The sequence below is a fragment of the Branchiostoma lanceolatum genome, chromosome 8 (assembly GCF_035083965.1).
Source record: "Branchiostoma lanceolatum isolate klBraLanc5 chromosome 8, klBraLanc5.hap2, whole genome shotgun sequence".
Taxonomy (NCBI): Eukaryota; Metazoa; Chordata; class Leptocardii; order Amphioxiformes; family Branchiostomatidae; genus Branchiostoma; species Branchiostoma lanceolatum.
The window spans coordinates 22,579,997-22,593,107 of NC_089729.1; the positions used below are offsets into that span (position 1 = coordinate 22,579,997).

Sequence of the window (13,111 nt, forward strand, 5' to 3'; positions counted from 1 at the left end):
CTAAAGCCTCATTAAAGATTCGTGGCGTTCCATGCAGCCTTCCATGTTTAAAATCACCCTGTATCAAATTTCCGTCCAATAGCATGCCGGGATCTCAAATGTCTGTTGCCCTTTGTGGTCTTGGAGCGATTATAGTGGGTTACTGGATTACATTTGCTAAGGCCTTTTTGAGAAATACACAACTATTACCAACATATCAAAACACATGTTAACTCGACCAATTCTAGTGTCACCTTACCAACGAGTACAAGCATTGTGACATCAGTATGATAACAGGGGCAGTTGGTTACTATCTGCTTCGATCGTAATGTTTGTTGTATCCAATCAAACATCTCAATAAATCCGTCCCAATACAAATATTGATTGCACGACGTGTCAGCACATCTGATTGGCCATCTATTGAGGGGGAGTCATTTGCTTGGCTGCCTGGCAAACACCTTTGTTATTTTACTAGTCAGGATAAGAAGTGTACCCGAGTCTTCAATTATCCCCAAATGCTTTTATAACTGCTCAGTTTCTTACTACTGTCTCCTTCCTCTGACTCACCTGGGGTAAGTACGTTGTTGTTATGATACCTTCCATGATCTATAGAAACATCCTATTGAACTTTGAACAGAGCCGCTCTCCGTGGTTAGTACAGTGTAGAAAGTGTCAACACGACCGAACACCCAGGTACGCTGCTGTCAGCGGCTGGGCAGTAACGGCACCTGGCTTTGGAAAACGCACGTGAATTTTCGTATAGGAACACTGAAAAGGACAGAACTTTTGCAGTCTGCGATCACGAAAAGCTACTGGCGTCAGTGTTGTTTGTACTCATCTCTTTACTTTATGTTGTGAAGGGTTGGGTACCTACCTCCTTAAGCTTAATGGGTCAGGAGTCTATCAAGCACACATGAGGGGTGGTTAGGAGAGGAGACGGCAATTGTTTGACACCTTTGAATTGGGCCAATTTAGACAGCATGTAGTGCTTTTTCTATTAACTTATCTAAAAGCGTAATTGGCTTCTAGTGACAAGTGGTTAAATGGCTTCTTACCAGTATGTTCTACATTCTTCCTAATGTTTACCACAGATAATTCATGTACTTCCTTGCGATATTTGATGGCAACTTAAACTGGATTGGGAAGGTTATATTGCTTTAACTACTCGGGGAGCTGGGAGGAGAAGAAGGGTTGCGGAAATCAGCAGCATCTGTTGCACATTTCGGACATGTTCAGCTCTACAGAAGAGGACCTGTACTTACGTTACGTTTCCGCTCTAGTTCGTGACGTAGCGGGTGGTCTGGGGCCGTATAACGTACGGAACAGTTAGAACTCCAGATCCCCTGGCGCTTCTCTTCAGCAATGAGTAACTGTCAATCAGATTAAACGAGGAGGTTATACAATGGTCCATACACAACCCCTTCATTGAAGACAAACGCACATAACAGTTAGAACTTCAGGATGCAACACACAGGATTTTCAGATTATCCAAATCTCTAGTATAGGTAACTAACGTACACGGAAGATGGAACATTTTGTCTATGTTGTCGATGTTTTTTTCGACACTGAGAATAGACACTTGAACCACAAGGCTTGGCGTTTCTATTTTTTGCTAGACAACTAATGGTGGTATGGTGCTGATATGAGTACCTTTCAGACTACAATATGCCCCTTCTGAAACAAGCGCTGTGTTGGTTTTTGTACACCAACTATTACAAAGTTATTTTGGAATAATGTTATGTTAACTTCTTCTATACTGTTTACTAATTTTTGCTACCCTTTCACTTGCTGTATGTTTGGTCTACACATATGTTTCATTTATTTATTTATACAGGGCAAATACAACTCAGGCTGTGAAGCTTGTTTTTCAGGTATTCCTAGTTTTAACCGCAACATTGGTCTATATCTGTCTGCTAATGATGCTCACTAGCCTCACAAAACAGAGAAAAGCAAAGTCCCTGAAACTAAATGAACAAGTGATATCAATCGACGGCTTGTCTGTGCCCTTACGGGCTCTAGAAGTTCTTGGTTTAAACTAAGTTAAAGTCCCCCCCCCCTCTCGCCATATATTACCATACTCATCAATACAGCTGTCTACAAATTGTCTTTCAATCGCGTTCAAGTGGCCAGAAGTTTGCAGAGTTGAAGAGACTACAGATCTCTTTTCTTCTTGCTGTCATGGAAGGTTTGTTTATCCCGTAATTAATTTAAAACTGACATGGCAAACAGCCTGACAGACTCAGCAAACATATGTTGTTAAAGGGTATGTTGTTTCTGCTACATAAATTGACAGGCTAGTCACTACAATATAAGTCGGTCTTTACTTGTCTCTTGTTCTCTTGCTTATTTCAGGACCAATTGTAGAAGATGCATCAGTCAGATAGGAGCTTGCCAGTCAGGAAATAGACTTAACCAATATTTCTTGCATTATGTGGACAGCTACATTAGAATATTGATGATTAAAGTGATAAATCACTAATTTTGCCTTGTTAGTGTAACCGACATGTTAATCAATATAGCACACATGTCGCGTAACGTTACATGGAGAATGTCGGTGATAGGTGAAACAAAGGCTTCGAATCGGTAGATATACAGATCACATTATTAAAACATCCTAATCGTAGTGCCTGCAATTCCAGAGTGTGCGGAGTTTCTTACGCTGGTTCTTGTGGTGAGATCCAGTTAGTCATCCAGTACATTATTAGAATGCCAGTTTAAGACACGTAACTTTGTGACTTTTAATACTCTCATGGCCCAACAACAGCAGTGTTACCCAAGTATGTATCTCCTTAAAGAACAAATGATTTACATGTATCATATGTGTATCGTAAGCATCTGACAATGAATATGACTCAGTTCACGTTAGATTAGACTGAACTAGAGTTTATTCATCTATTTTTAATTATTGAAATTCTCCATAAAAATGGATGGCATGGTGAAACAGGTGTCACCCTTTCAAGGCCGCCATGCCGAACATAGAAAGATTATACACGCAATGTTCCAGTTCCACGAACACATTATCTTCCTCAAATAATCAAGTCTTATTATGGATAGGGATTAATATTTCATTTTCTTTTATTAATATCACCCAATGAAAATTTGACCATACACCATGCCGTTTGAAAGTTATGAGGGGGGGGGCTGTCTAGATAGGGTTAAAATCATTTGGTGGCCATGACTAGTATACAATGTATGTGTCTAGTGTGCTGATATATGTTTAAACTGGTCATATGAAAAAATATGAGTATGTTGATATTATATGGGCCCTCAAAGGTTTGAAATTGCAGTGTCGTAAGTTGAAAGTAATGATGAAATGGTACAGTCAATATATATGAATAGAATAAATCTTTATTTCATATCATACAGATTTTGAAAGACATAGTAAATGAGACTTTACCGTACCTAGCAGTGGTGCAGTTTTGAAGCAGTGTACGCTCCAAGCAGAGTAGTGGGTCCGGCTGGTTTTTGACATGTTTTTAGGTGTTTTTGTCGGGCTTTCTATGTTGTACCCTTTTTGTTATGTCGCCAAAGTGCTTTGGACAAAAATGCATAAACTGAACACGTAAAAAATCCAGCCGGACCCACACCTCTGCTTGGAGTGCTGTGCTTTATTTGTTTAAAGTAGTAACTTCTCTCTGCAAAGTGGATCCGTTGAGTCATCACATAAAACGTATTTTCGAAGCTGCAGCCTTCGTGAGTTGTTTAGCTAGATTCGCCTCTGATACTTTACAAAGCCCCAGGCGAGCCCCAGTTGATCTGTAAAGATTACAGGTGATGACAGGCAGCCAGCGTGTTTGTCCTGACTGCCATGCCAGCTGCCTTTGAGAAGCAATATTCAGTGAGTGACAACGAACTCACCCGTGAGTCAAGTCTCAATCACATAACCGTTAGCACTAACAAGGCCAAAGAACAACAATTCTGACTATTTTTCTTGTACATAAATTGGTTGTTTTGTCGGGCGGTACTTTGATGGGCAACCGCCGAGCTGTGCACCTAAATATTGACTGGAGTTGAGGTAAGTATATCATTACATGCAGAACGGTTAGTGTTGTCACCAACAGTGCAATGTTTACATTCTCCTGGTTTATCGCGCAATTTTGAAATCAGGCACCAGATTCGGTGCCCCTGGGTTGTGTGGATGCCAGATCATTAAACGTGTTTCATGAGTCTTACACAGTCTTGGCTTTATTACCCATAAAGAATGATCAAACAGGGTTTGTGAAGTTGTTTTAGATCTAATTACAATCCTGAACGCAGCACTCCAACTCTCCCGTTCTTACATGATTGCTTCCCCGTGTGATCAGCTTGCTAAAACACGTCTTTGCGGGGGTGGGGGGGTGTCCTCGTGGCGTATCCGCCAATCTATTCCCGAGACCCGCCTGAAGTTTGTCAGGTTCACGGTTGCACCTGACTTCAGTAAGCCCTTCCTCGGGTCGCCTGAGGCAACAAAGCTCTATAACACTGGGCTCAACACCGTCAACCTATCTCTTCATATCCCCTTACTGCGATGACGAACAGGACAAGAATACCAATTGAAACTAAACAGTTGATCCAAATGCTCTATTGATGTTTGTGACAACACTGCTTACTTAACCCGAATGACGAGCTCAGGGGTCACACCTCGGTCAGGCAGGCAAAATCACCGTTAGATAGACCAGATAGTTGACTGGGAGCCACGGTTACAGCAGGTCTGAGTAGAGATGTTCCAGATCTATACTGACAGGAGAAAGCCTCCAGTCCGTTCCATGGCGCGTGTATATGATCAGGACTTACAGTTTAATGGCGGATTCTCCCGTACTTCTGTCGGCCGCATTCCCCGCAAAGTCGGCTCGTTTCTCATACTGTACATTCATTACAGTTTAAAGTGGTAAGTTTAAGACCAGATCAATAAAAAGCTTTCATCGAAGCATCAGAAGTTCTTTGAAGATATGACATCCATGATGGAGGACGATAATAACAAAGTCCGCATGACCGTTAAAAGTGTTGTGGGAGAAGACCACAGTAATGGCGTGCTGTGCCGAGTGCAGTGCACCTGTACATATCAATATGAGACGGGGGAGGGGGCCATGCAAAAGTGGGGATATGTAGTTGGCGGAGAAACGCTCTGCCATTTTTCTTTAACAGTGGCGAATTCCTATCATATAGATATCACATATTTGTGCTTTACGCTTTTGTTTTCATTTCATTTCCCATTTCGTATGGTAATTTTCATGCTCAAAGTTGTCCTGTTTCACGGTCAGGACTGATATTCTCCATTTAGCCCATACAGATCATTTAGGTCGGTCGTAGTTTGTGCCTACAATGATTAGGAACCAGGCCATTGAAGCCCGTTTCCTTTATACCACAAGGCACTCCGACCTGATGGTATACCTTACGTGATTTGAGATTGAGTTGACCTTCTTTGACCAGTTCTTGTTTACTCATGTTCTTACTTCTCGTGTGGGTGTCTTTACATTTTCATCCTCTCTTCCTTTCAGAAACAGAAACATTGCAAAGGCATTATAATCTCAACATAATAATAAGACAAAAGAGGCATAGTATAGTTTCCGGTTTAGACTTGTATAATTGAAATTAATTGCAGGCCCGGGGTTGAAAAGCCTTATCACCCCCTATGGTCCTGCCTGGCAGGTACTACAGTCACACAGTCGCTCTAATGTAGACAGCGTAGGTTTAACAAAAAGTCAGGCGTATGGTAGAAGCACATTAAACCTCATACAGAAGACGACGTGATTATAATTGGCAGTGCTTGTCTTATCTGATGACATTGACAGGTCCATGCACATCAGTCCGTGTGCGTTCTGTCTCAGACTAAAAGCTTGTTTTCTCCTGTGGACTCTGGCATGCTGTCGTCAAATATTCTCACGGCGTCTTCCCCGGCGGTATGCCATGTAATTCAGTATTCGCCTTGGTAATTTAATGGCAGGGTTGGCATGAGCAAATCTTGACGACTACCTGACAGACATACACATTTTCTTTCTATCCCACAGCCAACTGTGCAGTTTCCTGATCCGTGAGCGGCTGGCAGAGACTCTAACGTAGCTGGCCTTACTCAACTTACTGAACCTAAAGACTCGGTCTGCTGTCCAACCGACAAGGGAGGACGATTTGTGGTTGAGCGGTAACACGACACCGCTCAGCCCGGACCTGCTGCCGGCAGAGTTCCCTCGGAAAAGAACTCTCACAGGCCCCTCAGTCGCTCCAAAAACACTTTGGCGACAGGTCATAAACAACAAGAGATCTTAGCGGGACGTATTTCGGAGTGGACGCGCATTAACGGCTGCAGTACTAGTGGGACCAGGATATTCTGACCTGAACTTCTGGCTTTGTACAGCGATAGATGCGACCGACGGCATGCCGGGGGGACGACGTGTTGTGGTGACTCTTCTCGTTTTCACGGTCCTCTCAATACAGGTACGTGTTACTCTAACTGTGGACACGGGCCTCGTAACGATAAAACTCTAACAATTATCGCAACAAGCCATCAGCACCTATGGAGTTAGTGATGGGGGATGACAGGGTGGCCTATAAATGGTTTATACGTCAGTACCAGTGGTGTGGGCATGTTACCGTTTGTATGTACATGCAGTGTTGGGCTACATCATACATGTAGGTTAATATGTTCCAATGCAGGGGTTGATTAGGATGATAGAAGGGGAATTCAGTTTGTGTATGTTTCTTTTGTTTGCTTCTGTCGCTGCTGTTGTTGTTATTGTTGCTTTTGCTTCGTAAACATTTCCACTAGCGGGATCTGTAAAGCAAATTTAGTTTCAGTGAACGGCTACCCATCAATATGCTTTCTAACGACTGGATATGATAAGATTGAATATACTGTATAAGCAGTTGGCCGTAAGAGTTGTAGACTGGATAGATAGCGAGAGTGAAAAATAAATCGACTTATCTTTTTCGGGGATGCCAATGATATAGATTTAATGAATAAACTGTACAGATGACATTAGATATTATCATTGGATGTCGGGACTATAGTGGGCAATGATAAAGGTAGTCTCATAGCCTTTTTGAGGCTGTAGGGTTAGTGGGATGGTATCCGCTGTGTCTGGGGCACGGTGTTGGAAGACGGAGCCCGGTTATCCCTCTCCTTCCACCGTCTTTCACTGTCTTGTTATACAGGCTATCCTGGCACTAGGTTGGATTACTGATTTACTCCCAACCAGAATCTATAAATATATATATTATGGGCGCCTCAAAACCAAACCCTAACCTGAAAGTGAAATAGGAGATATCAAAATAATGGACGGTCCGTGGACAGCGGGGTTGCTAGTCTTATCAACCCATCAAGCCATGCTTATTAAGAATAGAAAAGCTCAACCTGAGGCGTTTTGCTGCTATCTCACGTTTGACATGAGCAGCTCTGTAAATACCCTGGAATCCAGAGCAATTGTACCGGCCCGCGCTTCGAGCTTCCCCGGACCGAGCCTCCCGCTGGCCCCGACAAACTACCCCGCCCCACTTCCCGCTATAGCCCACAAGATCGCTAGCGGAGCTTGTTTGGCTAGCGGGAAGTGGGGCGGGGTACGTTGTCGGGCCAGCGGGAGGGTAGGTCCGGGGAAGCTCGAAGCGCGGGCCGGTACAATTGCTCTGGATTCTAGGGTACTCTCTAAAGGGTTTGGGAGAGTCTTGGGGCGATAAAATGTTAGTAGAAGTTCTGCGGAGGCTCTGTGTGCGGAGGCATGTGTCTGAGAGGAGAGGGTCAAGTTCGTGTTGCCCGACGCGCCTGCGCAGCTGTGGCGTTTGTCATCACTGATGTGAGGTCAAGTGTTCTGGGCTTGCTAAACCACCGGAAACGCGCGGCCGGTATTAAAGGGGGAGAGGGTCCTGTACATGTAGCACAATGTCAACAATGGCCCAGGCCTTCCTCTGATTTCAGTTCTACAATCTTGAGAAGGCCTGCCATCAACGATAACTTAAGGAAAAGAAAGTATTGTGGATCAAGTCTTGTTTGTGTGTGTTATGTTGTTCGGATATTTTTTTTTTCTGCACGTTGAATAATATGCTATCTAATGTGAGCTGATGAACGGGTACGCATCATGTACAAAAATAACACACACATACAGTTACACACGCGCGCGCACACACGCACAGACATACACACGCGCATACGCACACACACGCACATATACACACATACAAACACACACACATAAACACACACATATTCACACAAACATACACGAACGCACATATACACACACACATACACACATACATACATACATACATACACACACACACAGACACACACACACACACACACACACACACACACAAACGACTAACAATATTATTTCTAAGAGCTCTAAGTTACTGGTTGACGGACGTTTTCCTTGCCATGTCTTACATACTGTGCAGTATGTACACATGCTGACAGGGTGTGAAATTTCTGCCAAACAGAGAGCCTGAGGTACAGCCTGTTTTGTCAACTGAGACGGAACGCTGCAAATGAGAACAACTGTCTACAAACGCTCCGATCAAACTTGGAAGGGTTAAACAAACTGTAACACTGTGGGATGTTGGAATATTGACCAATTGGAAAACGCCTAATCTTTAACTGCGGTAATATCTAAATAAATATATCCTTGTCCTATATACACGTAACCTAGTACCAGTTGGCCTGGGTTAAAATTCACCACCACCGCCCCACGCTGAAAGTGGGACAGTCGTAACATAAAGAAGGGTGATCATAGCCTGAACAACATATAGTGACGTCTCAGTCCCGATGTGCGTCCAGACGGTAGTTTAGGCTTTGGATTTTTATTTTAGGAATTGCACCAAAGCCACCTCGGTGGGTTACAAGTACCCTTATCATAACTTAGCATGTCCGTAATCCTTTGCACTGTGTCTTGCATTAGTTCAAAATTTTCACATGTAGCCATTTTTGTTTGAATTTCAAATGGAAAGTTGACACGACTGCTTGGCATGCAACTTACATCTCTTTCGTTTGGGTTTACTTTCCTCTTAAGTCAACAACATAAAACAGGCTGCTTGGTTGTATTTCTGTCTGGAAAACGTTTGGAAAGGCCGCTAATTTACACATCTAAAGTGGGACCACTTAGTATTGCTTGATGTCCTAGCAGCGTTAGACATTTGATAAGTGAGAAGAAAAAATAAAATGACTCTTTGTAATGGTTGTATTATATAACTAGCAACCTGCAATGAGGTATGCAAACTACTTTATATTTTGGGAATATGCGACTCTAAAAGATTTGTGGCTTTTGTGGTCATAAAGTAGATGTGACATCCAAAGATATGATGAATGTGATATGATTCTGATCCCCTGTCCATGCCCATACTCACCATTCGCCTAATATTAAGGTTTACTAGGCAATGTCGGTTGTTTAAATTGAATATTCAAACCTCAATCTTAAATTGATAAAAAAGCTAAATCTTGACATGCAAATAGACGAATTACACCGTCCACCGAAAACCCGAATACATATTTGCGTCATTTTTTATAAATCATAAACAGTATATTGACTTGCCATGGCCTTTTACCGCTATTTTTGTAAATATCTGATTTCTGTTAACTTCTTAACACCCTTTCCAAAACTGAGCACAGCAAAGAAAAGCTTTAGAAGATTAGAGTTACGTAGAACTTCTGCAAAGGCGAGAAATTGTATACTAGGCTGATGTGGGTCCGAGCATTTGACAGATCTTTCAGAGAGCGCTCACTGTGATCCTAATTTTACGTCAGCGTCACAATACTAAGATTTACTGCCGTACATACCGACATTGTGACGTTTGTTACACATGCCATGTATGCTGTTGATGTCAAAGATTCCATAGATGTGTTTGTACACATCAAGTCATCATGCTTCACCGGAGAAGAATGCCTTGACATTTTCCTTGTGCTGTAAGGGAATGTTTACATACCTTTAGAGTTCATACCCATTTAACTAGCACACAGAGGGCGTAGTGTTTTAACCTACCTGATACATTCAGGCAGCCATTTTCTATAAAAGATGCCATTGCTTTCATTGAAATGTCTTTAGATATCTGTTACAATTATATTAATCCTTGCACAAATAGACAAAATCCGAAAGGGAAACACGTGCCAACCCATAGCCATAGGTAACAAAGTCCTGTGTGTGTGTGTGTGTGTGTGCGTGTGGGTTTGTGTGTGTTTGTGTGCGTGCGTGCGTGCGTGTGTGTGTGTGTATGTCTGTGTGTGTATGTCTGTGTGTGCGCGTGTGTGTGTGTGTGTGTGTATGTGTGTGTTGTTTCCGATTAAACACGCTAGTCACTCACTCACTCACTCTCTCCCATAGCTTAAATAAAATAGCGTAAAAACACGCAACGATTGAATAAGATAACGTTATTGTGGAGCTTTTCCCTATGATTTAACCATAGATGTGTCCATAGATCTGAACGTAAATATGTGACAGTTATCAGTTTCCAATTTTTCAATTACAAGAAAACTGAATGACCATCGCTAAAAACAGTCATGTGCTTTAGAGGGATAATGGAGCTGCCATTACGTTTACCTGATGACAGATGTCGGCAATGGTAACCCTGCCAGCCGCACGGCCTGCACTGTTACACGGTGTGACAAGTGCGTGGTACGGGGATAAACATTCGTCAACACTGTCGACAATGTTTAATAAGAAGTGTCGGGAGACTGCTGGGTGAAGAGCGATATTTCTCTCAGCAATTTCCCGACCACGCAAGGGTTTAAAGTGTCGAAATTCCACATGATCAGGGCTGCACATGTCTATTACGGCAGGTAATTAAGCGTTCATGTCCCGCCACGAGGTGTGTACGAAAATACTGATGGTTCCATTGGTTATAGGAACCGACCAGGTCTTATGCCACCGAATACCCCGAGGGAAGTGTAGAACGTTAACACTTTGCACCCCCCCCCTTCCCTAGCGGCTTGCTTTGCAGCGGAAATTATCGTATTCTGGACAAACTATGGTCATGTGAGTGGTAGATATACCTAATTACACTTCTATACATAGTTGTAGATCAACCATGATGGGTGGGGGAGTGTCCATCTTATTACACGAGCGCATGCAATTCATAGAACGTAAAGATTTTGCTATACAAGCAGAAAATGGACAAATTGAATCAATGTTAACTTTATAGAAATCCCCGCATCTTCATTAACAATGGCAAAGAGCCTTATAATAGGCTGCATTTATGGGCCCCCAAATTCGGATATAAAAACATTCATAAGTGACCTTACCCTGACCTTAGATGCTATCGATAAAGAAGGCAAAAACTGTTACTTGATTGGCGATTTCAATCTTGATCTTCTAAAAAGTGAAAATCATTCATTAACTGCGGACTTCCTAAATACTTTGTATTCATGTAGTTATTTTCCAACTATCACTAAACCGTCAAGAATAACAAAAACCTCAGCGACATTGATAGATAACATATTGACGAATTCTTTAACGAGCCCATGCACATCAGGTCTCCTTGTTACAGATATATCTGATCACCTCCCAATATTCCACATTATAGAATATGTATGTAATAGAGACAAGAAAATTGAATATGGAAAACGCAAGTGCAGGAAATTCAATAGAAAAAATATTGATAGTTTAAACATGTTTTATCCGAGGAAACTTGGGATTGTGTACAAAACAACACAAATGCAAATTCTGCTTATTGTAATTTCATGCAAATTTTTAATTCACACTTTGACACATGTTTCCCCCTATCGAACTATACAGCAAAGCAAAATCTAGGCATCGACAAGCCTTGGTTTACTACAGGTCTCCGCAAGTCCTCTAAAGTGAAAAATAGACTTTACAAGAAATATCTAAAAAATCCAACACCGACAACACTGCAAAGTTACAAATCGTACAGAAACAAATTCAACAAGCTGATTCGTAATTACAAAAGGAAATATTACCGAGACCAATTTACAGCTGCATCCACTGACATTCAAAAAACCTGGAAACTAATTAATGAAACTATGAACAGGAAAAAAGCAACTAATATTCTTCCGAATAAATTTATTGATGGGGAATTGGAGCTATCTGATCCAAAAGCCATAGTAGACAAATTTAATGATTTTTTTGTAAACATTGGCCCCTCTCTTGCAAAAGAAATTGATGAAACAGATATTTCTCCTGAGTCATACCTTTTAATTCGTACCCACCTATAAGCTCTTTTGAAGAACCCACCGCAACGGAAACCCATGATATAATTATGAATTTAAAAAACGCAGCTCCTGGCCAAGACGAAATAAGCGCTTTGCTCTTAAAACAGATTGTTCCCGAAATTCTAGAGCCGGTAACACATGTTTTTAAGACTTCTCTGAGAAACGGAGTAGTGCCAGCAGACCTAAAAATAGCCAAAATTATACCATTGTACAAAGCCGGAGATCTGTGTGTTTTCACCAATTATTGTCCAATATCAATCTTACCGGCCTTCTCAAAAATCTTGGAAAAATTAGTTTATACACGGATTGTGAATCACCTTGAAATCAATAATATATTATATGCGCATCAATATGGATTTCGAAAAAAATACTCGACATATATGGCACTCTTGCAACTTGTTGACAAAATCACCACATCCTTAGAAAATAACGAATACACTATAGGAATATTTCTTGACCTTTCCAAAGCATTCGATACAGTAGATCACAACATACTTCTCAACAAACTATTCACCTATGGATTTACCGACTCTGCCCTTCGTTGGCTAAAAGACTACTTAACTAACAGAAAACAGTTCGTCTCTAATAGAAATAATATTTCCTCCCTTAATGTCTTAACATGTGGCTTACCACAAGGATCCATTCTTGGTCCTCTCTTGTTTTTAATTTATGTTAACGACTTGGCATCAGTATCAAATAAATTATTTGCTCTGTTATTTGCAGATGATACAAACTTATTTATGTCCCACAAAAATGTTGACACGTTAGTAACATCTATGAATAATGAATTATATAAGATAAATCAACGGTTCAAGGCAAATAAATTGTCCCTTAACGTAAAAAACAAACAAATTTTATTATCTTTGTAGGAAGGAACAAGAAATACAATAAAGAAAAGGCTAGGATCTATATTAATGACAATGCTATCAATCAAGTAAGTCACACCCGTTTTTTGGGCATAATTATAGACGAGAAACTTTAATGGAAGAACCAAATTGATTTTGT

General features: G+C 41.4%; 1 protein-coding gene across 1 annotated transcript in view; it reads left to right on the forward strand.

Moving 5' to 3' along the window:
• Positions 1-402: 402 nt before the first annotated feature.
• The window catches only part of LOC136439578 (parathyroid hormone/parathyroid hormone-related peptide receptor-like), a gene marked incomplete at its 3' end in the record, with an annotated part of 53,574 nt that continues 40,865 nt past the window's right edge, over positions 403-13,111 (forward strand). The window contains exons 1-2 of the mRNA XM_066434996.1: positions 403-551; positions 5,967-6,390. Coding sequence (XP_066291093.1) covers positions 6,331-6,390 — 60 coding nt within the window. The remainder of the gene's footprint in view (positions 552-5,966; positions 6,391-13,111) is intronic.